The following is a 27,575-nucleotide window of genomic DNA, read 5'->3' as shown; positions in this document are numbered from 1 at the left end:
TTAAATTTGGTCTCTGTATTCATATTAAATGTCAAATGCCATCATACTCGTTCCTGATTTTTATCATTGACTAGGCTACTAGAGAAAAGAATGTAATAAATAAACGATAATAAGAAAAATAAATAAAATAAATGAAATCCATAATTACATCATCTAGTCCGTCTACATGCTACTCATGTAACAACATCAGAAAATGATACACCCAAAACACAATTACTCTTTTTTTCTCCCACCCTCCCGAGCCCACACAACAGTTTAATAGTGTGGAACACCTGTATCTTATATCACCACAACATCTACGTAAAGTGAACTACTGTAGGCTATGTATGGTGTAATGTGTATTGCTGGTGGCTTACATTTCCATTACATTCTTTTTCCCCTCACCCCAGAAAGAATAGCCTATTGCCTGCATGGGAACTAAATTCCCTGCATTCCTTCAAACATGTTATTGCTCTGACTAGCCAAGGAAATCCAGATCAGTCGTCATCTAGATGTTAAATGCGCTTAAATGCTGTTTAGACAAGGAAAACGCTGTGCAAGCCTTAATTTTGATTTCAATCCCTGGGGAGATGTTTAGGTTGAGGAGGGATTGTGCAACATCACTTCCTTATGAGGTGTTCAGGCGTGTTCTGTGGGAGTGGGACTGACCGTATTCTCTGTCTCATGCTAATACAAGAAGTCGAAACTGTCCCGTCGAAGAAACAGTCAATCTTGTGAGGTTTCTTTTCTTCAGGTAGGTACAACTTATCAGGTAGCCTACAATCACTGTTGTCGTATTCTGTGGAGTTTTTGTTATGGAGTTTGACATTTGAGAGCGCACGTTCACTCTTGACTTCAAAGAAAGTGGTAAAAGGCCACAGGTGAGCTTCAGGTAAACTCACACACTTTTTTCTACAATTTCTATTCAATAATAGGCTAAATTTTTATCCTTTTAGTCAGTGCTTAGACTTTTTGTAAGATTTCCGCGCCACACGCCACATTTTAATTAATATTCTTTAGAATACAGCCTAAATATTTAGACAACTCCGTGACTAAAAACGAAAATCAAAGCTGGTTACGCTTTGACATGTTTGTTTATCGACTGTTTAAAAGTGCGCGTAAAGTTGCATTTTCATTATTTTTACTCGGCAAGAAATTCGGTTAAAAAGAGTTTATGCACGTTCCAATAGCCTACATTACATAGAAAATCGTTATCTTGAAGCTGTATATTGCGTAATTATACAGCCATTTCCCGTCTACTTCATAGGCGAGTTCACTTGCAAAATATGACCATGGATAGTAACAGTTTCCGCCAAAATACCAAATATGAGAACGCCTTGAAGTTCAAGCTGTGTTATTTATTTATTTATTTATTTATTGACAACGCTGGTTTCTTGACTAATACCACGTGACCACAATTTAATTATGGAAGGCTGTATGGTGTGTAACTGATAAAATGTAAACCTTGAATGCAACAAGTCTCTTTGGATTTCAGCTGCCAAATGCATACATGTAAATGTAGCCTATTTTGGTAAAAAACACACACACACAAAAAAACCTGTAACTGTGGTACAATCTTTTCTTTTCTTTTTTACTCTATGCACATTGTACAAAATTGAGCACACAAATTTTAAAACAAAAACAAAACCTTAAAGCATTTTAAACCGTATTCATTTTAAAAGTAAATTGTGGTCAATTTAATTTCAAGACCTCAAATCAAAGTTTATTTTTTAAATGTACAATGAAACAAGCATGATTTGTGTAATAAGCACTAATACATACGTGCATAATAGAGTAAGGGAGAACTTTGCAATATAATATAATATGAGCAAAATACCAAGTTACTGACAAAATAATGTAAATGCATGGAATAGATGTTGTTCTGACATAATGAAGAAAGCATTTTACAGTGATTGTTAATCTCACTTCCATCTATTTTTGTCATTTTTTCCACTCAAAGGTCCTGGTTATCATCATCATGTGTTAGTAACAGCAGTGACATCCCTTCACCTCAGGCTACATAGGACTGTGGAGATGTTCATCAGCCCCAGGACCTTGTTAAAGTGTGTCTGGTTGCAGATACATTTGACCTGTGCCCTAAAAACATGTCCTGCGATCCCGCAAATGAACATAAACTTCTCTGTTGCCTACTCTGTCTCTTTTTTCCAAACTACAAAATCCATACAGAACATAGTTGTTAAGGACATTTTTTATGAAGTTTATGTAGCCTCTCAAAATGTTGTTGAAGCCTTGGACAAAAATCTCACTAAACTATGGGAATTAAGAACTGGCCCGGTTGGCAGTCCAGACTGTCAGACCTGTCACTGTGATATTGAGAGTGAACCTGGAACTTCACTGGACACAGATAACCAAGTTCTTGTTTTAGAGCCTCATGGCCATCTTGACTTCCTGTACATCTGTGGGAGCACCCAGTATGGAGTCTGTAACATTCTTGAACTTAATAAAGGCCAAAAACCGTCTGACCCTGGATGTTTTTTCAATAAAAAAGCCAATTCGCGCTCGGATTGTCCTGACTGTGTTGCTAGTCCTCTGGGAACAAAGGTCAGTGCAGTCAAAGATGGTTTTTCAACGTACTTCTTTACAGCAGCTACCATCAATACCACCATTGCCGGGACTTTCGGCAAGCGCTCTCTTTCCATTCGCCGCATACTTAGCACAGAAAATGGTTTTGACAGCCAAGGGAAGGGTCTAACGGTTCTTCCCAAATTCCAGGATACATTTACCATTGACTACATCTATACGTTCTCCACGGAAGAATATGTGTATTTCTTATCTGTACAGTGGGAGAGCCCAATGAAATCAAACGCCAAGTTGCAGACCCATCTTGGGCGGCTGCCGATCAGTGACAGCGAGTTTTGGATGTACAGGGAGATCGTTCTGGAATGCCGCTTTGAGCCCAAACGCCGGAGAAGGAGCTTTAGGGATGTTGTGTACAACTCGGTTCAAGCTGCTCACTTCAGTACAGCAGGCAAGGAGCTGGCTGATGACCTAGGGGTGAAGATGGAAAGCCCAATTCTGTATGGGGTGTTTGCTGTATCAGATCAAAAGGGGAATCCTATCAGCCAGTCTGCCTTGTGTGCATTTCCAATAGACTACGTGAACAGTGCCATAGAAAAGGGAGTAGAGTCCTGCTGTTCAAGTGGGACGGAGCGACTCTCACGGGGATTGTGCCATTTACAGTCCTGTGAAATGTGCCCACATGAGGTGAGTTTGTATTTCTCAGTGCAGTTTATTGACAATTCACATAAAGCTACAAGAGAAGGCATTTTGAGGACCCTTTTTAGGTCTTTGGGTGAAACAGTCCTTGCAACTACCCAGAACTACTTCTGGCAAATGCCTAACAACACCCTAGCAATGCTCTAGCAACCACCTAGATGACCCTAGAAACTGCCTATCAATGCCCTTGCACCTGCAACCCCCAAAACTCCATAGTAATTGCCTTGCAATGCTCTAGCAACCCCCAGAACACCATAGCAATGCCATAGCAACCACCCAGATTACCTTAGCAGGACCCTGGCAACCCCCAGAACAGCATGACAATTGCTTCTATGCCCTTGCAACCATTAGCAATTGCTTCACAATAATTTAGCAACACCCAAGCAACCACCTGGCAATGACATGGCAACCCCCTAGATCACCACTTAGGTATGCCCAAGCAACCATACAGAAACACCATATCAACCACACAAAATAGACAACACCAAATAACCACACCAAATAAATAAAATAACCACACCAAAACCTAACACTAACCCAATGCTACAGAAATCCCCAGAACATCCTAGCAACCACCTAGTAATGCAATAGCAACCACCCAGATTACCTTAGCAATGCCCTTGCAACCCCCCGAACACCCTAGTATTCACTTAGAAATGGTCTAGTAACCGGCTGGCAAGGCCCAAAACATCATAGCAATTTCCTCACAATGCCCTAGCAACCTTCAGAACACCCTAGCAACCACCTAGTAATGCCTTAGCAACCGTTCGGATCACCCTAGCATTTTTTTGTCAATATGAATGTTTACTTTGCCTTACTGAAAAGCTGAATGAGTCATTTTAATTTGTCTACTGCCATTTTATGCTTTACCTGTACCTCAAGACTTGTCCCCATCTTGTGTTCAGTCAAAGGGTTTATGTAATTGGTCTAGTTTATATTACACAACCTGTACCTTAAAAGGAGTGGACCATAAAATATTTGATGGCTAGTAAAGCCACTTTCAGGAAATGACTCACACAAACATTTGATTTTGGTTTAAACTCAGATGTGGAGCTGCACTTGCTCAGGGATCTCAGTGACAGTCAGGCTTTATCAGACACTCTCATCGCGTGTGGATTAAAAGTCTGTTGAATCCATGAAGTCACTTTCTGTTTTGTCGATACCAGCCGCCACATGCTCATACATGAACTAATACGTCACTCAATACCTTACTAGTGGACTGAACTTTCTGTGGCAAACGTTTTGTGCTGAATTTTGCTCTATCCCTCATGATCTTAAACAGGCGTTGAGCCAGAGCTGATAAATCAAAGAAAGTATGTAGTGGGCTGGTAGGATATTCAGTATTGACGTCAATAGTTTGTTTTTAACCAATAGAAACACAGATAACAAGGGGATTGCCTGAAATAAAACAATATTTACAATGCTGTCCTCTTATTATAGTTTTTCTAAGATTGCGCTTGCATGCATTGTAAATAATTTCTGGATATTCCACCCTGTACATCTCACATACATTGTTTTTGTTTTTCATTTCTTGCACTTCCATTATATTTTACAATTCATTAGTTATAGTGGATGTAACAAATGATTTATTAGATACGTTTATTACATACATACTACTAATTTATTATGAATTATGATAATGATCATTTATTTATATACCTTCTCAAAGAGAACTGGATCAGTCAGTCTCACAGTCACATGAACTATGGCTCCTTGATGGAGGTCAATATTTTCAGCAATAATAGCAATTAAAAATTCTCTCACAGTTATCATATTACTTCAGAAGAATTGTAATATCTTGCATGTGTTGTATGGACCTCTTTAATGATACTAAGACGTTTTTACATCCTTTTTAAAGCATGGAAAATATTTCTCCTTTTATGTTCCATGGGAGCAAGAAAGTCTGTAAATATATATGCAGTGCTGGGTAGATTACTTGCAAATTGTAGTTACAAATTACATGACGAAAATTTTAGTTAGTTACATAATCTAGATTACTCATTTTAGGTAATGTATTCCAATTGACTACTTTTTGATTACTTTTTGATTACTTTTCACCTTACTCATTTATCACTTATTTGAATTGGATTATTGAGTTCCATGTTGATATATATAAAAACAAACAAAAAACAAAGAGAGATCAAATATTTTCCATTCCTACTTATCATCATGAAATGCATTAAGCATTACTTTATGCCAGGGTTTCCTAAACTGGGGTTAATGAAAGAACTGCAAGGGAATTATGAGTTGATGAAAAGATAATGATTAATTAATCATAAAAATGTCAAATTAAAATGAACAAATTTTTTAGAAAGGAAAATTTGAGAGTAAAAAGAATTAGGGAGAATCAATGAATTCTGAATAGTTTACTACCATTGTGTGAATGATATGTAATCATGTAGCCTAATCCATAAATAAAAGAAACTGTAATATGATGATTATGAGCGTTTTAAAATGTAATATAATCTAATTACAAGTACTACATTTTTGGAATCGAACTACTTAATCCAGATTACATGTAGTTACTACCCAGCAATGTATAAATGACAACATCTGTTCCTAAATTCGTTCATTTCTTCAGCAATGCAAATGAAATCCTGACTGGACAGAGTGTTACCATTGACAGACTGCACATATTCCACAAAATCCTAATTTGGTACAAGGGCTCAAGCTTTATGGGCAGGAAATCATTTATTACTGCCAGATGGTGTCTGGAGCCTTCCGTTTAAAGTTGCTGCTGCTTTCCTGTTGCTGTGGATGCATTTTTTGCTGTCACAATGCTGCCCCCCTTTTTGAAATCAGTATGCAAATCATAATAAAAATGGCACAGGAAATGGAAAATAAGTAAAAATGTTGATTTGATGAAAGTGTCAATGAAATTAGAATAAAGCTGTTTATTCAAACAATACATTGAGCTTCACATATAGGCCTGGTTTCACAGACAGGGCTTAGATTAAGCCAGGATTTGGCCTTAGTTCAATTTGGACCTGTAAGTAGCTTTCATAAACGTGCCTTAGAAAAAAAACATTACACGTGTGCATCTTGAGACAAAACAATGCCACTGACGTATTTTAAGATATGCCAGTGCAAGTTGCTTTCAGTTAAAACAGCTCAAACATGCATTTTAGTCTGGGACTAGGCTTAAGCCTTATCTTTAAAACCGGGAGATGGAGTGTATATTCTTGTAATTGTTGATTTCGCAGTTTTAATTTGGTTAAATTGCACTCTCTGTTTTTTTGCTGATTTTTTTGCTAAGCAATGTTACAAGAAAAAAAATTGCAGTCACAAAATATATTTATTCATTTTGTTCGATTTTGTCTAGAATCCAGACGATTTGACTTGCAAAGCTCTTCCCACCATGGTGGCAAAGCCTTGCTACAGAGTGGACTTCTTCAATGGAAAGATGAACGATGTTCTCTTCACTTCTATTCTGGTCACCACCATTGAGACCAAGACTGTGGCACACATCGGCACGGATCATGGAAGGCTCTTGCAGGTTAATAGTGCATCACAAAATTTTTGGTAGAAACAGATTCCTTTTCAAATACTTGAAAATGTTTTGCATCTTACCGAAATTTACTTAAATTTTAATATGGAGCTAACATATGTGTTTTAAAGCCTTTTTAGGTGGGTTTCAAACTCCAAACTTACATCTCAGCCACCATAAATATTTGCAACAAGCTCCCCCCCTCTGAATCCTCTCCTTAACAGTTGTTAAAAAGTTTAAAGTTCATATCTTTCCCTCTAATCAGTGGCCAATCTGATCATAAGCCAAGCTTTTTTTTGGCTCCATATATTGGATGGTTACTATGAATGAATTTTTCCCTTATAAGGACAAATGTTATGCTTTCATATTTGTGTAGCTGTGACTAAGTATCCTTCTGTTAAATGTGTACATGTAAAAAACATAAAGAATTAGTTTACTTTTCAGGTCATTCTGAGCAAATCAGTCCCTGTAGTGTTTGCCAACTACTCTCTTGTGGAAGACATGCAGAGAGTTTCACGAATGGCTGCCATTCGTTCTTCCGAGTCTCTGCTCTTTGTTGTTGGAAACAAGGTATGCACGTTTATTCTGAGACAGCAATCAGCAAAAAAACTGAAGGTTTAATGTTTAAAAATATACCAGTGCAATGAAAGTTTTCATCTGCATTTTTCTGTTTACATCCATCCAATGTCAAATCTGTCTCTCTTCATCCTATGTACAGCTGATAGATGTGTCTCCCAGAGGTCCAGGTTGTGCCCATTTCCTCAACTGTTCAGTCTGTTTAGCGGCGCCCAAGTTTATGGGATGTAGCTGGTGTGGTGGAGTCTGTTCCCAAAAGTGTGAAGATCAGTGGAGTAGCATTTCCTGCCCTCCTGTTATCACCCAGGTAACGCATTGCCAATGGAGTATGACGATAATTTGCCAGTAAATGTAAACTCACAACGAACTGTCTGTCTTTTAAGTTTGCACTTCTCATTATATACGGTGAGTGTGCACTGATAATATCATTGTCATATCAGGGCAGGCGTGTGTTAACAGTTCTTGTTGGACTCTCACCTTTGTCTCACACCGGATGGAACGCCAGGCCAGCTTTAGCTGTGCAGTTATTTGAGTGAAAAGGAACCTTAGTTTTGTACTATATACAACATTTTAGAATCGTAAAGTCATCAAACCTGAAATAACACAAATGGAAGTATGAAAATTATACAATGATGGAAAATGTAAAAAAATAAAAAAAATCTATCTTGTACAGTAAGTTGCTAAGATGTATGCTGGGCATTTGTAGGCTGTTCCTTTGCACTCCAAAGAATTGAAATGAAAACGAATTAAAATGTTAGTTTTTTTAACTTCATATACTGTACTACTGTTCTGTACTACTACAAGGTTGAAGTCAGTAAGATTTTTTGGTAACACTTTACAATAAGGTTTCATTAGTTAACATTAACTAATAATGAACTGCACTTTTACAGCATTTATTAATATTTGTTAATGTTAATTTCAACATCTAGAAGTAACATGAACAAACAATTAACAGCTGTATTTTTACCAACTAACGTTAACAAAGATTAATAAATACAGTAACAAATGTATTTATCATAGTTTGTTCATGTTTGTTAACACATTTACTAATGTTAACAAATGAAACCTTATTGTAAAGTTATGCTTTTAGGATGCATTAAATTGACCAAAATTACAAAATATTGCTGTTTCATTTCTACTTTTGAATGTTCTATTCATCAAAGAATCCTAAAAAAAAATGTATCACAGTTTTCACAAAAATATTAAGCAACACAACATTGACAAATCACATTTCTGAAGAATCATTTGACATTGAAGACTGGGGTAATGACTGCTAAATAATAAGTTTGCCATCACAGGAATAAATTACATTTAAAAAATATATTAAAGTAGAGTACATTATTTTAAAATGTTACAAAATTTCACAATGTTATTGTTTTTACTTTATTTTTAATCAAATTAATGCAGCCTTGGTGAGAATAAATTGATGAAAGGCGAATTAAGTCTGTGTCCAGACTCTTGACTGATATTGTTTTTTATGATTAAAAACTAAGTAGACATGTTGTACAGTCATGTTTTACATTAAGTTCAGGGCTGATCCAAATAATATATTTCAGTCCTTTTGTACTATTGTCACATAGTGACTATTATGAGCTTTATGCACAACCCTAAAACTTGATTTTTGTGCACTTTTGCTTTTCAGTTTTTCCCCAGTACAGTGCCCATAAACGGTAAGAGTAACCTTACTCTCTGCGGCTGGGACTTCCAATCAGCTTCCCGACCTGCTATCACTCAAACCTCTCACCAGGTTAAAGTGGGAAATAACAACTGCACTGTTATACCAGAGAAAAGCAGTAGCTCCCAGTAAGTAACACATATTTTAGTTTCCCCACAAAAAGGTTTGACAAATACAGTTTTTTTCTTTCTACTGAAACAAGAAGCTGTGGCAGGGGTGTATCACCCCTTTTAAATAGCCAATACTCAACGTGTCAAACAAACGTGTGTATAACATTTAGGAACAGATAAAACATTTACTGCTCAACCGGGTCAACAAAAAACTGTTTTTGTGTGGGCAGGAGTACATTGCAAGCACAAGCTTTAAATGAGTGTCAATTACAACTTAGTACAGACCAGATACAGGTGAACAAGAATTTCATAAAATGCACAAATGTTACAGATCACATACAGAAGCAGTGAAACTCAGGGAAATTGATGCACAGAACAAAAATCAGTGCAGTACAGACAACCTTTTCTTGTATACAGATAACCTTTGTTGTTACTCATATTGATGATCCAACACACATGCATGCATACATATGTGTTTTATCAATTGTATTTTAGCTTTATATACCATTATAATATTTAATATAATTCATATAATAGCTTTTATGGTTATATTTTCAGTTCCCTATCGGTCAGTCACTACAACGTAGGTCAGACTGACCAATAGGAATCTCGCTAGAGAGGCCAATCTACTTCGAGTGAAACTAAAACAAGCCAATGCACATTGGCATGCAATCATTTGCATCAGCTGCGCGTCCTCGTCAGCGCGGGTATTTAACAGCAGCTGTTATGATTGCACACTAGCTTTTTGCTTCGGAGCCAAACGCTTCATGTTTAAATCTACAGAGTGTGACTACGAGCCTCTTCTTTGGACCTCTCCTTCCCGGTGCGGGCGTTACAGCACGGCAGCGCGAGCAGTCTTCTTTTTCTCTCTCCTGTCTGTGGTGTGTTGAGCAAAACCAAAAAGCTGTTGTAACAGCTGGTAAGGTGCGCCGTACGAGCGCTCAAAAGCTGTTTTCACAGCTGGTAAGACAGCGAGAGAGAGAGAGAGAGAGAGATCGCGCACAGACAGGTGCACATTCCTGTCTGTGTTCGCAGTGACTGTTCCCCTGCGTGTTTCAGCGCCAGTGAGAGCAGTCCCTAAAAGAGCTTACACAAATAGAGAGCTTCTTTTAAAAAGAAAAAGATGACTTTCTATTTGTGTGTTTCTGGATGCGGTCGTTACCTGGGCTCACAGGATGGTCACAAACGCTGCCTCGTGTGTCTGGGCATTGAACACGCTGAGGCAGCGTTTGTGGATGAGTCATGTACCCATTGTGGGAAGATGACCATCGCGGAGCTACGGTCGAGACTCCTGTTCCTGCAAAGGGGCGGAGTCCCCGTGCCTCTGCCTCGTTCCAATCCTCCTCAGAGGGTTGCTTCGGGCGGGGGCACGGGTGACCTGAGGGTCACGGTGAGCGCGTCTCCTTCGGGGAACCAACCCCCTAGGAGCCCTCACCCCTCTCATGCTCCGCAGCCAGTTGAGCTTCCATTGGAGAAAGCTGGACCATCCTCGAGGTGTGTACCGGTTGTCTCCTTTGGGACTCCCAGTGACCAGATGTCGATCGCTGCATCGGAGGGTGGGTCAGACTTCTCTGCGGACGACGACTCGGCACCGCTGCCTCCTTCGGGGGTGCCAGCGGTGCCTGAGACGGACCCGGAGATGATGGCCATGCTCTCCCGGGCCGCCAACGGGGTCGGGCTCGTGTGGAATCCTCCACCGTGTCCCGAACCCTCGAGGTTGGATGATTGGTATCTCGGGGTGGCGCGCGCTGGTTCTCAGCAACCCACCCCAGTGCCTTTCTTCCCGGAAGTGCATGAGGAGCTTACGGGAACGTGGACGGCACCTTTTACTGCCAGAAACCGTTCCGGTGGCTCCTCCTCCCTCACCACCCTTGATGGCGGGGCAGCTAAGGGATACACGCGCATCCCGCCAGTGGAACGGGCCGTTGCTATGCAACTGTGCCCTAACTCCACTTGGCGTGGAGAACCGTGTCTCCCTTCCCGGGCCTGTAAGTACTCGTCGGATTTAACCGGCAAGGCTTACAAGGCCTGTGGGGAAGCTGCCTCTGCCATGCACGCCATGGCGTTGCTGCAGGTCCATCAGGCCAAGGCACTGAAGGACCTGCACGAGGGTGGTCACGATCCCCAAGTTCTTCAGGAACTTCGCATCGCGACGGACCTCGCGCTTCGTGCGACGAAGGTGACCGCGCGGTCGGTGGGTCGTGCGATGTCCACCATGGTGGTCCAGGAACGCCATCTCTGGCTGTGTCTGGCTGACATGAGGGAGTCTGACAAACTCCGGTTTCTCAACTCCCCTGTGTCCCAGACCGGCCTCTTCGGCGACGCGGTCGAGAACTTCGCCCAGCAGTTCTCGGCTGTACAAAAGCAGACGGAGGCCATCAAACACATCCTGCCGCGGCGGCCAGCTGCTGCCTCCACCCCGCCGTCCGCGGCACCTCAGTCTGCTCGTCGCCGAGGGCGTCCGCCTGCGTCTACCCCTGCTCCCGTGCCGCAGCAGCAGCCTCCACCTAAGCGGCGCCGTGGAGCCAGTCGCAGGCAGGGCGCCCCGCCCGTCCAGGCCCCCGCCAAGAGGGGCGGCAAAGCCAAGGGTAAGCGGCCCTAGGACGGGCGACCCGGAGATGGAAGGGACTGCTCTCCAGGAGACGATGACCGCATCGCTCCCTCCCCCGGAAGAGGGCCGGGTGGAAAATCCTGTGTTTTGTTTTGTTTGTGTTCCGCCGCTGGCCTTAAAACCAGCGGTACCCAAATTTTCAATAAAAGAGCAGTTTCTACCATCTCTGGGTCCGAAGAGGACCCGGAGAGCAGTGGGGGGACAGAATCTTCACCACTCTCATCCGCCTCCTCTGTCGCCAGTGAGCAGCAGTGTGCAGTTCGAGAACGCCACCGAGCCGCCTCCTGCACCTCCTGCCCCGTGGAACCAGGTAAGTGCTGCACAGCACACACAGACCCTGCTACGGGCCGCCTCCCAGAGAGAGCCTCCCGAGCCGCGTCCCTGTGTTCCACCTCGCTGCCCCACTCCGGGTACGCCTACAGTCCCTTTGGTCCCGCTTGCACGGTCTCTGAGAGCCTGGTTAGCGCTCCCCAGTCCGTCTCGCTGGCTCATTCGGACCATCAGGCTCGGCTATGCGATTCAGTTCGCCCGGCGTCCCCCCAAGTTTCGGGCCATCCACTCCACTACAGTGAGAGCAGCCGATGCCCATGTCTTGCGTGCGGAGATCGCAGTCCTACTGGCGAAGGACGCGATAGAGCCGGTCCCTCCAGCCGATATGAGGTCAGGGCACTACAGTCCCTACTTCATTGTACCCAAGAAAGGTGGTGGGTTACGACCGATCTTGGATCTGCGAGTTTTGAATCGGAGCCTTCACAAGCTACCGTTCAAAATGCTCACGCAGAGACGCATTTTCGGATGCATCCGTCCCCAAGATTGGTTTGCAGCGATCGACCTGAAGGACGCGTACTTTCATGTCTCGATTCTTCCCCGACACAGGCCGTTTCTGCGCTTTGCGTTCGAGGGTCGAGCATATCAGTACAAGGTCCTGCCCTTCGGGCTGTCCCTGTCTCCCCGTGTCTTCACGAAAGTCACGGAGGGGGCCCTTGTTCCCATGAGAGAACAGGGCGTTCGCTTCCTCAACTATCTCGACGACTGGCTTATACTAGCACACTCTCGAGATCAGTTATGCGAACACAGGGACCTTGTGCTCACGCACCTCAGCCAGTTGGGCCTTCAAGTCAACTGGGAAAAGAGCAAACTCGCCCCTGTGCAGAGGATCTCTTTTCTCGGTATGGAGTTGGATTCGGTCGCACAGACAGCGCGCCTCACAGAGCAGCGCGCTCAGTCGGTGCTGAACTGCTTGAACACGTTCAAAGGCAGGACAGCGGTCCCACTGAAATTTTTTCAGAGGCTCCTGGGGCATATGGCAGCGGCAGCAGCGCTAACTCCGCTCGGCTTGCTTCATATGAGACTGCTTCAGCACTGGCTTCACGGCCGAGTCCCGAGATGGGCGTGGCATCATGGCACTCACCGGGTGGCAATCACACCGGCCTGCCGCCAGACCTTCAGCCCGTGGTCAGACCTCTCGTTCCTTCGGGCAGGAGTCCCCTTGGAACAGGTCTCCAGGCATGCTGTGGTTTTCACAGATGCCTCCGCCACCGGCTGGGGTGCCACGTACAACGGGCATGCAGTGTCAGGGGTGTGGACGGCTCCCCAACTGCATTGGCACATCAATTGCCTCGAGTTGCTAGCAGTACATCTCGCTCTGAGCCGCTTGAAAAGGTCGCTACAGGGCAGGGACGTACTGGTCCGTACGGACAACACAGCGACCGTTGCGTACATCAACCGACAAGGTGGTCTACGCTCCCGTCGCATGTCGCAACTCGCCCGCCATCTCCTCCTCTGGAGTCAGAAGCGTCTGAGGTTGCTCCGAGCCATGTATGTCCCTGGCGTGCTCAACCGTGTGGCCGACGAGCTATCACGAGCTGTGCTTCCGGGAGAATGGCGACTCCACCCCCAGGTGGTTCAGCTGATCTGGAGAGAGTTCGGAGAGGCTCAGGTAGACCTGTTTGCCTCTTCAGAGACCTCCCACTGCCAGCTGTTTTACTCCCTGACCGAGGGAACACTCGGCACGGACGCACTGGCACACAGCTGGCCCCGGGGCCTCCGCAAATATGCGTTTCCCCCAGTGAGCCTACTTGCACAGACACTGTGCAAAGTCAGGGAGGACGAGGAGCAGGTCCTTCTGGTGGCTCCCTATTGGCCCACCCGGACTTGGTTCCCAGAACTCATGCTCCTCGGGACAGTCCCTCCCTGGCCCATTCCTCTGAGGAGGGATCTTCTGACTCAGAGACGGGGCACCCTATGGCACCAGCGTCCAGACCTCTGGAAACTCCATGTCTGGTCCCTAGACGGGACGCGGAGGTTCTAGGTGACTTACCCCCTGAGGTACTTAACACCATCACTTCAGCACGGGCGCCGTCCACGAGACGTGTTTACGCCCTGAAGTGGAACCTGTTCGTCGAGTGGTGTTCTTCTCGCCGAGAAGACCCCCGGAGATGTTCGATAGGGTCTGTGCTTTCCTTCTTGCAGCAAGGGTTGGAGCGAAGGCTGTCTCCCTCCACCCTCAAAGTACATGCTGCCGCCATTTCAGCTTATCACGACCACATAGATGGCAAAACAGTGGGGAAGCACGACCTGGTCGTCAGGTTTCTTAGGGGGGCGAGACGATTAAATCCTCCTCGACCCCCCTCCATACCCTCTTGGGATCTTTCCCTGGTGCTTCGAGCACTTCAGGATGTTCCCTTTGAGCCTCTGCAGTCAGTAGACTTAAAGCTTCTTTCCATGAAGACTTTGCTACTGGTTGCACTGGCCTCTGTCAAGAGGGTAGGAGACCTGCACGCATTTTCGGTTGACGAATCGTGCCTAGAGTTCGGGCCGGTGACAACCATGTGGTACTAAGACCCCGGCCTGGCTATGTGCCCAAGGTTCCTACCACTCCCTTCAAAGACCAGGTAGTGAACCTGCAAGCGCTGCCTTTGGAGGAGGCAGACCCAGCCCTGGCTTTGCTCTGTCCCGTTCGCGCTCTGCGTATGTACGTGGACAGAACTCAAAGCATCAGGACCTCAGACCAGCTCTTTGTCTGTTACGGAGGCCAGCAGAGGGGAAAGGCTGTCTCCAAGCAGAGGATGGCCCACTGGATAGTGGATGCCATCGCCTTGGCTTACCAAGCTCAAGGCGTGCCCTGCCCGCTCAGGTTGCATGCACACTCCACGAGAGGCGTTGCATCCTCCTGGGCGCTGGCACGTGGCTCCTCGCTAACAGATATCTGTAGAGCTGCGGGCTGGGCGACACCTAACACGTTCGCTAGATATTATAGCCTACGTGTAGAGCCGGTCTCCTCCCGTGTTCTCACCCCTAACGGGTAGAAGCACCGAGAGGCCCGGCTCTGTCGGCTTGCTGCACCCTACTGTGCACCCTTATTGCTCCAGAGTGAAAAACCTGTTGAGTCCTCCAAAAACCCCTCGGCCCGGACATGGCGGAGCGTCCAGGTGCCAGGCCTTTATCCGCTGAATCCTTGAGAACCGGATCTGGGCTGGGTTCCATATGTGTGACCCTACGGGGATCCCATATGTGTATATTTTCCACGGCTGCTCCTAACGGAAGCCCGTGTCTTCCCTTGGGCTAAGTCACCCACTATCTCATATGTAGTACAGCCTTCGGGCTAGTCCATATGTATTCCCCACATAACTCCTGGAAGTAAGTGGCTTCCGCAGCGTCTACCTTCCTAACTGAAGGGCACGCTTTCCCAGTGTTATCCAATATCTCACTGTATGGGTTATTACGGAACAACAGTGACAGATACACTCTGTGTGTAGCCTCCTCCTATCGTCCTTCTAGGCAAGAAGGTGTAGAGGCTTGCATGGGGCGCTGGATGGGGTGCAGCAGCTGTGGCGCTTTGGTAGGGATTCCTATTGGTCAGTCTGACCTACGTTGTAGTGACTGACCGATAGGGAACGTCTCGGTTACATATGGTAACCCTCGTTCCCTGAGGGAGGGAACGGAGACGTAGGTCCCGTCGCCACATCTGCTGCCGCCCGCTGGGGCGGCCAGCTGTTTCAGGTTTGGCTCCTCAGCAAAAAACTAGTGTGCAATCATGACAGCTGCTGTTAAATACCCGCGCTGACGAGGACGCGCAGCTGATGCAAATGATTGCATGCCAATGTGCATTGGCTTGTTTTAGTTTCACTCGAAGTAGATTGGCCTCTCTAGCGAGATTCCTATTGGTCAGTCTGACCTACGTCTCCGTTCCCTCCCTCAGGGAACGAGGGTTACCATATGTAACCGAGACGTTTTCAATTAATTCATTTAATTTAAATTTATTTCTGGTTTACGTTTTAGATATTTTGTTATACGTGTCATTTTTATTAGTTTGTTTTACAACATATTTATATTTACGTTTATTTTATTTTATTTTAGTACCTCAACTTAAACATTTTAATTCAGTTAGTAGTTTTTTTTTCATCTATTATTTATGTTATTTTATTTCAGCTTCATTTCAGATAATAAAATGTAATAGTTTACAATCTATTCATGAATGTTATTTTTCATTCATCTCTCAGGCTGGTGTGTAGGATTGATGGTGAAGTGTCAGGCCTGGAGCAAAGTGTTGATATAACAATGGAAGTGAATGAAAAAAGAGTGGGAAGTGGATACTTCATCTTTGGGAAGGCTAGCATACAAGACTTCAGTTTTGTGGTAATGACCAAAACATTCTCAATCTTTAATTATTCCACTTGATTATGTTAAGTAATTATGTATGATTTTGCTGTTTTAGATTGATAAAACTCTGTCATACCTAATATCCTCCATCAGACCCCAGAAATCACAGATATCAATCCAAACTTTGGACCTAAGATTGGAGGAACCCTTGTCACCCTGTCAGGAAAACATCTGGATGCGGGTGGAAGCAGAACGGTCAGCCTTGGAGACAGAATTTGCCCTGTTGAAAGGTTATTGTGCCAGGTTATGAAATTCACTGTTTAACAGTTATAAGTCATGGTTTAGAAATATAAAAGGGATGTGAGTACTACATTTTTAACTACTGCTTTCTGAGGATTTTCCTCCTGTTATTTCTCCACAGCATCTCCAGCAATGGAACGTCTATCATTTGCAGGTCTGAAAGGGTTGAGGAGACTTCAGAAGTAGATGTGAAGGTTGTAATTGATGAAACAACTATTTCAGCCTCAAAAACATTTAGCTACATGGTGAATCCTGAGGTGACGGGTGTGAAGCCCAACTGCGGTTTTAGAAGGTGAGTCAAAACATTCAGTTTTTCTTTCTTTTGGTCTTTAACAGTAAATGATGTGAAAGGCCATTAAATTGTTCGCTATGTATTTTTTGGGGTGCTGTTACAATGAAGAGGATCCAAAATAACCATCACTGGGCAGAATCTGGACTCTGTTTCCCAGGCCGTCATTAACTACAGAGGCAACAACACAAGACCAGTGCAAACTGTAGGACTCATTTGTATTTTAAAGAGCCATGTTTGATAATAGTGAATATGTTGCCACTCATTGGATAATGTACTTCCTTAGGTGTGTGTTGGTCAAAGGAATCCCACCCAGATGGAATGTAAAATCCCAGTATGTGAGGAGTCATCAGGAATTCTCTCTGTAGATTTGGGTGGAGCCAAGGAACTCCTGTCTCAGACTTTTACCTGCCATGCTGATGGGAAACCCATTCCATTTGAAACAGATGGCCATGTGCTTGAGCTCATGCCAGGGCAGGACGAAGTCTCATTGCATGTGCGTCTAGGTGGTTGCATATATTAAATATGGGGTTTTATAGTCTCACGTAGCCAGACCTTTAACTAAAAAGTTTAGGATCTGACCAGGCCAAGTTTTCACATATTTTTTATATTTATATATAATGTAATTTACACACATTTATCATTTTTAATGAATAATAATTTTTTTTCTTTTAGTTTTTAAACCAAATCCTCATTTATTTGTTCGGAAATACAGTAAAAACTGTAATATTGTGGAATATTATTCCCATTTAAAATAACTGTGTTCTATTTTAGTGCTTTTTAAAATGTATTTTGTAATATTTTATTTTTTTCTCTTCATATTTTTTTGGGCCAAAATAACTCAAACTGACTAACATGACATGTAAATCAACACAATAAATGATTTATTAAATTAAAATTATGGCTAAAACTGTAAAAATGAATGCTGTTTTTTTTATTTACAATATTTGCATTTACAATATCAATTAAACTATTATTAGACTTTCAAATTTGTTGTATTATAATCTAATCAAATGCTTGTTTTTATTCCAGCACAAGAAACTGACCCCGGTGTCCGGTTGCATGGAAATCCTCATGACAATTAATGGAGTGGATTGCAAGGCTGCAGTTCTGGACAATGAAATCACCTGCCGGATCCCCAAAAATCTGACAATCCCTAGCCAGGGGGCGCCAGTCAAGGTCAGAGTCTGACATATTGAATTCAGCTTTGATACGTTTAAGCTGGCTCTGTTTTTTATTCATGATGCTCTTCTCTTCCACTTTGTATTTCTCAGTTGTTTGTGAATGGAGAAGAATATGACATTGGTGTGGTAGTTACTACAAAGAATAATTTTATTTTGGGCACGGTGCTGGGCATCATAGCTGCAGTTGGCGTGGGGGCAGCTCTGGCCTACGTAGCCATGGCACATGAGCGCAAGAGAAAGAAAGGTAAGTGCCCTCAATAACTTTTTGGTACCAAGAATAGGATGAGGGGCCCTTTACTGTATGAAAAATTAATGTCAAATTTGGTGAATATGAATGTAAAAAACTAAACTGTTTGGTTGGCAGCTGCACTTGCTCAGGTTCGACTATCCATGCATTCATCTCGCACGGCGGTGGAGAATTATGACAGATCACCTGATGGTGACTACAGAAGAGGTGAGACAACCTGTGAAAACAATGAGACATCATTTATAAAGAGCATCCATTCTTCAGTGAAAATAAATTGTGTCCTGTAGGTCTGTCAGTTTCTCCATTCCAACCCTCGAGCACAACGTTCTCCAGTCTTACGGTGGACTCTGCGGCAGCTCCTTTGATGCCATCTCAGACGATCTCTATGTCTGCTCTCCGGCCAGATCTGTTAGAGGAGGTGAAGAATGTTTTGATCCCACCCAAGAAGGTCAAAATCCAGCATGACCAAATCATTGGCAAAGGTACATTTCTTAGGGCAATAGCAATCCATCTGGTTTTGGTACATTATTTTCCATTTTTCCTTCATTTAATAGTACATTCTCATCCCAAATCTTAATACTCATCCCAAATCTTTCTCAGGTCATTTTGGAACGGTGTATCATGGATATCTTATTGATAGTGATAACAAAGAGATTCACTGTGCTGTCAAGTCACTCAATAGTAAGTAAATTAACACTTTTAAATAAAGGTGCACCAATATTAAAAATGAGTTATTTTTAATGTTAAGGCCAATTACTGAATAATCAAAAAAATAATTATCTATCATTTTAAATTTTAAAAGTGAATTCAGGCATCACAACATTATAAAATACAGATAAAAAATTTGCTAAAGATTACATTTAACATTGTTATCAAAGTATTAGTGTTAATAAAGAGTAACTTTAAGTGAGTGTTAGTTATCATTATCAACCATTATATAGCTTACAGTGACCAATATCGATAAATTCAAAAATCTTTAATATCAGCTAATAACCAGTGTTTTTTATGCAAAATTATGCATGCCTAGGTTTAAAGTATTTTAGTAAGCTTATGAAAAGTCATATATTAATTTTTCAAAAGACAAACAAAGTGATATTACAGTATTTCACATTACAGTTTACATTACAACATTAACATGTCTAGCTATTATGGAAAAGACAATCGTAAATATGCACGTCTTATTCTTTCTTTAAAGGGATCACTGATCTGGAGGAGGTGGAGCAGTTTTTAAGAGAAGGAATCTTAATGAAGGCCTTCCACCACCCCCATGTCCTGTCTCTCCTGGGCATTGTGCTTCCCAGTGATGGACTTCCCCTGGTGATCCTGCCATACATGAAACATGGAGACCTCCGGCATTTCATCCGCTCTACACAGAGAGTAAGCACATTGATTTTATACTACAAATCAGTGTCTGGAACAACATACTGTATCTTAACGCTTACTTTAATCATCAGAATTGATAGGTTGATGACTCAAACCCAGCTCATCCCTAACCCCATCTTGAGCCTAACTTTAACCCTGAAATATGATTTGTCGATAGTAATGTTACTCCAGAAGCAACAAGGATGTTTATCCAGAAACATTTGAATCTTTTTAAAATCAGGTCACCTTACTAAAATGTCACACTGAAAAATGCCTCATAAAAACATCTTTCATGTTCAGAATCCCACTGTGAAGGACCTGGTTGGCTTTGGTCTTCAAGTTGCCAAAGGAATGGAGTATCTTGCAAACAAGAAATTTGTGCACAGAGACCTTGCTGCACGCAACTGCATGTAAGTAACCGGCAACCTTAATTATCATAATGTGTCTAGTAGGGTATGTATATATTTCAAACTGTAATCAACAGCCTTTTTTTGTTTTTTGTCCTACCAAAGTACAATGAGTATGGACAAATACATTTCTATCGAATATAATGGAACTGCTTTTCCTAGGCTGGATGAGTCCTTTACAGTGAAGGTGGCTGACTTTGGCATGGCACGAGATGTCTATGATAAGGAATACTACAGCATCCAGGACAGCAAGAAAGCAAAGCTGCCAGTCAAATGGATGGCTTTAGAAAGTCTGCAGACACAGAAATTCACCACTAAATCAGATGTGGTATGTTTAAACATGAACAATCTTTATACCATTTCAAGAATCATGTTTTTAAAATCACATGATTAATTGGGGTAATCAGAATCAGGGTAAAAAAATAATTATGTTTATGTAAATGTATCAAATAGAGGGATTTAAATTTCAGCAGGTAGGTATGACGCTAAATTCTTTATATAACATACATACAAATGTATGCATTTTATTCCCTCTAGTGGTCTTATGGAGTATTGATGTGGGAGATGATGACAAGAGGGGCCAGTCCATATCCTGATGTGGACCCTTATGACATTACATCATATCTGATGCAAGGCCGTCGCCTGCCACAGCCACAATACTGCTTTGATTCCATGTATGATTTTATGTGTATTTACCTGCTGTTCATTTTAAAGGGGGCATTTCATGTGGAATCAAAATTGATGTCTCATTGATTATATATTATATAATCAGAGACATCTATATTATATATATTATAATATATTATATATATTTTTGCATCTGAAAGGGAAACTCATTCAAATGCAATAAGGTGAGCCGCAAAAATAATAACCCTGTCCACGTTTTTTTATCACCAAAAGAGGGTTTGCGCTGGCGCAAGCTGATAGGAAATCTGGCCCTATAGAGTATAAATTACATACCGGTACTATAAATCACTATATATTAATATATATATATATCTCATTTTGGATTGTGTATTGTACTTTTGTATTATAGGTGGTCCGTCCTGATGCAGTGCTGGCACCCTGAGCCTGAGAAGAGACCAAGTTTCCCTGCGCTCGTACAAGCTATTCAAGAGATCCACTCCGACCTAGAGGGGGAGCATTACATCAACCTCCAGATCACCTATGTGAATCTAGACCAGCCACGGCCCTACTCCTCACTCTCCCCGGCCCCACCCGTGCACTCGGACCACTCTTCTTCCACCTGACCCTAGTCCCAAATGAAGTCTGAGCTGCCTTCATCCTGTGGATTCAACGGCTCATATTGTCCTGTGAAGTTTGATAACCAAAGAGCATGCACTGAAGATGATCTGCTGTATTTGGAGAATCCCAATGTGTGTCCAGCCAAAGACAATGCACATTCTTTGTGTGCCTCTGTAATGGTCATGCTTCTGTGAACTAGTTTCACAGCCGAATTGGTGTCTTGTGGGATTTTAACAATTTCTGGGCTAGTGCACTTTTTAAACGAATGCAAGTCTTTTGTTGTGTTACAGTATGTTGATTGTCAGATTTTTTTTATACTTTTTTAAAGCACATGAAATTGTTTATTACCCTGATAACAACTGAATCATCTGTTATTGCTCATACTTTACAGTACAACACTGTTCTATCCGGAAGATTCTAGCAACAGGCCATTTTTATGTTCACACTGCCTGTAAAAAATTATAAGAGCAATATTATTACTTGAAATATGATTCCATCAGTTTCATTGTACTACTTTTTTTTGTGATGTTTTGTTCAGTGTAAATAAAGAGTTCAAACTAATGTTGTTGAAATTAAAATACAAACTTTTTTAAACAACATTTGAAAATTCTTGCATAGTTATTGCAAATGCAGTTTTTAATGATCTTACAAAAGTTGTACAAAATTCTTTTGTCATTCCTCGATAATATACCCAGCTAACATTCTCAGAACTTTGGCTATTCTGACAAGGTTCTCTCAAAGCTATAAATAAACACATTTTTTTTAGTAACGTTAATAGAATGTTCATTCTTGTCAGTTCATCAGTTATCTGGTCATTAATTATGATCTCAAAACGTTAGCACACAAGCATTATTTATACATCGTTCAACATTCAAAAGTAACAATCCCATAATGTTTGAAGAATAATCAAATAATTGAATGTTCCCTTAACATTCACAAAACCAACAAAAATGTTAAAACATAAAAAAAAACTATGTTTTGAACGTTAAGAGAACATTCAAAAATTAAATGTTTACATAATTTAATGCGAACATTTTCAAAATGTTCTTCGGACATATTTTTGTTAGCTGGGTATAGCTGTAAGGAAAACTTGATTAGGCTACTCAATTTAAATAAAGAAAACTGTTTAGCACTTTACTCTTTAGCGACTTGGTTCCCTATCAAGGCTACGGAACTCGACATTACGGATGTCGTATATGGGAACTCCTCTCATCCTTCACTTCCGCTGAAATCTTATAGGCTAACGCCAGCAGAGCTGGCCAATTGACGCAAATATGCAAATACTGAACTTCGTAGCAGTAATAAGCAAGTGCAGTGTCAATTCCCTTCAGAATCTCTCTCTTTACGCTCAAATCGTGTTCTAGAAAGCTGATACTACACTACAACTTGGATTATTTCGCCGTCGTTGAAGTTGCGCCGAGATACTTGCACTGTCTCCTGCATCCGATGGCAACTAACTGCAACTTGTGCTCGGGCCACATCTTGCCCCCCGACACGCACCTGTTCTGCGTCGCGTGTATGGGGCTGGCCCATGCCGAGTCAGCCCTCAGGGACGGAGGGTCCTGCGACCACTGCGCGGACATGTCTCTTCGAGCTCTCAAAGCCAGGAGGGAAGAGGCTCGCGCAGCAGCGGGGATCGGGCCTACCGCCGCCACTGAGCCGCTGGTAGCCCCCCCCAACCGCGGAGTCGAGGTTCGTCCCCCGGTGAGCTTTCCCGACCCCACCTTTCAGCCCCCTCGCGAGGTCGCTGACTTCGTTTCCTTCGGGGCGAGTGAGGAAGACGACTCCATGTCTCTGTCTGCCTCCGAGAACGACTGGGGTGCGGAGCAGGCCGCATCGCGGACGGCCGCGGAGCAAGAGACCCCGGCGGACCTGCAGGACGAGCTCTTCCGTATCCTCTCGAAGGCCGTCGAGGAACTGGACCTGTCGTGGAAGGCTCCCGACGAACCTTCAAAGAGCAAACTGGATGCGTGGTTCCTCCAATCGAGCCGCCGTCAGGTCGCTTCGAAAAGGGGAACACCGTTTTTTCCTGACGTGCATGAGCACGTGGTGAAGTCGTGGGTGGCCCCGCAATCGGCGCGCACCCTCACTTCCACCCAAGCCATGTTTGCCCCCGTGGACGAGGCGGGGGACCACGGCTACCTCCGCATCCTCCCCGTCGGGGAGACCGTCGCCGCGCACCTCTGCCCGTCGGCTCCCGCCCTGGGCTCGGACCACAGCCTGCCGTCCCGAGCCTGCAGATTTACAGCCCACCAAGCTAACAAGGCCTACGGTGCCGCGGGGGAGGCGGTTTCTGCGTTGCATGCCATGGCCGTTCTCCAAGTGCTGCAGGCTAAGCAACTCAAGTCTCTGGATGACGCCGCCTCTATCGACGCTGACGCCATCCGAGATCTCCGTTCGGCCACGGACCTCGCGCTCCTGGCCACGAAGCGTTCAAGCAATTGGCCGTTCGATGGGGTTCCTGGTGGTCCTCCACAGACACCTGTGGCTCACCCTGTCGGACGTACAGGAGGCCGATAGGAAGACGCTGCTGAACGCACCGATCTCCCCTGCAGGCCTGTTCGGAGACGCCGTGGAGAAAGTCACTGAGCGTTACTCCGAGACGCAGAAGAAAGCGAAAGCCATGAGCCACGTGATTCCTCGGAGGGCGCCGCCGCCGCCGCCGCAGCCTCGCTCTCGTTCGTCTTCCGCCTCGGGCCGCCAACCTCAGGCCGCGGCTAGAAGACAGGCAGCGCCCCGCCCGGGACCGGATGCCCGTAGAAGCCGTAGCGGCCAGTGGCATGGAGCGGGCAGCAAGAGGACGCAGAGGAGCCCGCGCAGAAAGCCCAGCGCGTCCCCTGCGAGGCCTAAGCAGTCGTCCTGACCGCTCGGGCAAGAGGAGAAGAGAGCGCCAGGTCGGCCCCGCGTCCAAGCGGCGCGCTCTAATGCACTTGGTCCCTCGGCGTTCTGCGAGCGACGCGTGCAGTTGTTTTGTGAATGTTGTGAATGTTGTTTCTTGTTCAAAAATAAAGCAGATCACTACTTCACAAACAGAGCTTTTTTCTCCTCTTGCACCACACACTGTGTTACCCGCCCTGCCTTCGAGCAGCGCATAGTCACGGTCAATAAATATTCCCAGCCCTCACATAGCGGCGATGACCGCAGCGGCAATGACCGCAGGTTTGGATCAGCCCACACTCAGTTGTTTTCAGGCAGCGTGGGAAGCTATTCCGGGCATTTCGCCGTGGGTGTTGAATATAATTCGGCGCGGATACACACTTCAGTTCAAACGCAGACCACCCCGCTTCCGCGGCGTAATTCAGTCATTAACTTTGCCCCAAAACGCTCACGTGCTGAGGCAAGAAGTGTGCAGCTTGCTCGAAAAGAAGGCTATAGAACCGGTTCCCCCGAAAGAGTGGGAGGACGGTTTCTACAGCCGCTACTTCGTTGTACCGAAGAAAGGAGGGGGTCTCCGCCCCATTCTGGATCTGAGACCGGTCAACAGAGCTCTTCACAAGCGCGCCTTCAGGATGACTACTCTGAAGCAAATCCTGGCGCAAATTCGCCCCGGGGATTGGTTCGCTTTGGTGGATTTAAAGGACGCTTACTTTCATATCCAGATAGTAAAGCGTCACAGGCGATTCCTGAGGTTTGCGTTCGAAAATTCGGTGTATCAATATACGGTGCTCCCGTTTGGACTAGCCCTAGCCCCCCGAACGTTTTCGAAATGCGTGGACGCGGCACTTTCACCCCTCAGATCGAGCAGGATGCGCGTCTTGAACTATCTGGACGACTGGCTGGTTCTCGCGCAGTCGAGAGAAACGCTGGTCAGCCATGTGGAAGCCCTCCTTCGACACCTGGAGATGCTCGGTTTGAGGGTGAACGTCCAGAAAAGTGTGCTCACACCGAGCCAGACTACAACATTTCTGGGAGTGTGCTTGGATTCAGTGAGAATGAGAGCGCGCCTTTCCCCATGGGCGAACCGTTTTTTCCTCTCGCTGAGAGCGGCTGACATCCCCGGCGTTCTGAATCGCGGGGCGGATATGCTCTCGAGAAGCGGGATTCCCCAAGCGGAGTGGAGGCTTCACCCCGGGACGGTTCAGCTGATATGGAATCGTTTCGGCAGAGCGGAGGTCGACCTCTTTGCGACGAGCGAGAATGCGCATTGTCAGATGTTCTTCTCGCTGTCTCGTTCCCCCCGGGAGGTAAACGCGCTGATCGCGCGATGGCCGAGAGTCCGCCTCTATGTTTTTCCTCCGGTGAAAATTTTGCCCATGGTGCTGTGCAAAATCAGGGAGAAGGCGGCGGTCACTCTGGTTGCCCCGAACTGGCCGAATTAGCCCTGGTTCGCGGATCTGGTAGTTACTGGCAGGACAGCCATGGGAGATTCCGCTCAGGAAGGACCTTCTGTTTCAGGCGAGCGGAACGATCTGGCATCCCAAACCCGGGCTGTGGAACCTCCATGTGTGGCTGCTGCAGGGTCGCTGAGCGGGCAGGACACGCTGCACGCGCGTATTTTGAATACCATCGCGGAGGCGCGAGCTCCGTCCACCAGGCGCCTGTATGCTTTGAAGTGGGGTGTGTTCTCGAAATGGTGTCAGAATGTCGGTATAGACCCAGCGAGCTGCTCTGTGTCGGTTATTCTACACTTCCTTCAGTACAGGATGGACGAAGGGAGCCTACCATCCACTCTGAAGGTATACGTGGCCGCTATTGCCGCGTTTCACCCCCCTGTTGACGGACAGTCTATCGGTAGACATGCGTCGGTGACACGGTTCCTCAAGGGAGCTAGGAGATTATGCCCTGCACGGCCGCCTTCGGTGCCGCCGTGGGATTTAACGTTGGTCTTGGACGCTTTGTCGCGACCGCCTTTCGAGCCCTTAGCTTCGATCGCCATTAAGGAGCTATCGGTTAAGACGGCACTGCTTCTCGCTCTCGCCTCGGCGAAGCGGGTTGGGGATTTACAGGCTTTCTCGGTAAGTGAAGATTGTATTCGCTTTGGACCGGGAAACTGTAATGTAATTCTCAGACCGAGGCCGGGTTACGTTCCTAAGTCGCTCAATACCCCGTTCAGAGCGCAGATTGTTTCTCTGCCTGCCCTGTCCACTGAGCCATCAACCTCCCAGGATTCGGTTGCTCAGAGTGCTATTTGCCCAGTCAGAGCGCTCAGGGAATACATTTCTCGCTCGGCAGCTTTTCGACAATCGGACCAGCTGTTTGTGTGCTTTGGTGGGTGCAACAAGGGACGGGGGGTCTCTAAACAGAGGCTTGCTCACTGGATTGTGGACGCTATTGTTTTGGCTTATGATTGCCTGGGGCAGGAATGCCCCCTTAACGTCAAGGCCCATTCGACTAGAGCGATTGCCTCCTCGTGGGCTTGGACTAAGGGTATGTCTATTCAGGATTTATGTCTTGCGGCTGGCTGGTCTTCTCAGAACACGTTTGCCAGGTTTTACAAGTTGGATTTGCCCTCTGTAGCGTCTCAAGTGCTTTCGGTGAGTTGATTGCACACACAGCACTGGATAGAGCTGCTCTGCGCTTTGCTTATGAGTTGTTCTGTGTAGGGCTGTGTTGAAAAAATCGATTCACCAATTCTGAATCGATTTTCATATTAATTTCTAAAGATCGATCCGTAACTCACAGGATCGATTTAATAATAGGCTTACATTTTCCCCGTGAACTTTAACTTGCCGCGACTGGGAGATCCCTGTATGCGCATTGAAAGGCTTTCACTCAGCGCGCACATTGTTACGACAACGGGCTTTGAGTGAGTCATTAAACCGTTCATTCAACGAACACGTTCAAAAAAGCTGATTCATTAAAAGAGATGTAATGAAACAAGGTGTTAATTATTTTTAACTTTGAGTTCCACTTTTCAAGGCTCAGCTGAGCAGCAATGCGTCGCATGGGTAACGCTGACGCTGATGCTTCACATATTAGAGACCAATATGGCATTGATTCAATGCGTGACTCGCTGATTTTATTTCCCCGCGGCTTCCTCGCGCTGTGGAATGCTGACCAGCGCTGCTCCTGACGCGCATTTATGGTAAATACCCGTGACGTGAACGTTAAAAGGATGATACGACAAATATTTCGCTTTCCTTTGACACGGCAACCTTTTTCACGAATACATATGACTTCAAAGACAGACGCAGGTAATCGCACGCGCTCTGCCGATCTCTCTCGATCTCTCTCATTCACTGTCTGTGCGAAGCCTCTGTAGGCTACACATCACCACGATAAACAGTCTTGTTTGTTATCATTATGAACTTGAGAATCGGAATC

The 27,575-nt window shown here is 44.8% G+C and overlaps 2 protein-coding genes across 4 annotated transcripts in view; one reads left to right on the top strand and one right to left on the bottom strand.

Moving 5' to 3' along the window:
* The window catches only part of tnfrsf18 (tumor necrosis factor receptor superfamily, member 18), a 343,660-nt gene that overhangs the window by 55,585 nt on the left and 260,500 nt on the right, over positions 1–27,575 (bottom strand). The window lies entirely within an intron of this gene.
* Positions 595–21,591, top strand: mst1ra (macrophage stimulating 1 receptor a). 3 transcript variants are annotated; one of them, XM_056253720.1, is made up of 21 exons: positions 595–733; positions 1,940–3,204; positions 6,539–6,712; positions 7,148–7,273; positions 7,422–7,586; positions 8,922–9,082; positions 16,178–16,313; positions 16,431–16,567; positions 16,699–16,869; positions 16,978–17,071; positions 17,153–17,362; positions 17,899–18,045; positions 18,141–18,294; positions 18,415–18,504; positions 18,585–18,779; positions 18,898–18,978; positions 19,493–19,674; positions 19,960–20,069; positions 20,229–20,394; positions 20,604–20,740; positions 21,103–21,591. In XM_056253720.1, the coding sequence occupies exons 2-21, from the start codon at positions 2,014–2,016 to the stop codon at positions 21,314–21,316; spliced, it is 4,041 nt and encodes a 1,346-aa protein (XP_056109695.1). In that variant the 5' UTR covers positions 595–733; positions 1,940–2,013; the 3' UTR covers positions 21,317–21,591. The 3 variants fall into 3 exon arrangements, with proteins under 3 accessions (XP_056109695.1, XP_056109694.1, XP_056109693.1); XM_056253719.1 differs by lacking the exon at positions 595–733 and adding an exon at positions 764–860; XM_056253718.1 differs by lacking the exon at positions 595–733 and adding an exon at positions 764–871.

The sequence above is a fragment of the Rhinichthys klamathensis genome, unplaced genomic scaffold (genome assembly GCF_029890125.1).
Source record: "Rhinichthys klamathensis goyatoka isolate OS25496 unplaced genomic scaffold, OSU_Roscu_1.1 h1tg000109l_1, whole genome shotgun sequence".
Taxonomy (NCBI): domain Eukaryota; kingdom Metazoa; phylum Chordata; class Actinopteri; order Cypriniformes; family Leuciscidae; genus Rhinichthys; species Rhinichthys klamathensis.
This window is presented reverse-complemented; position numbering and strand designations above follow the sequence as displayed.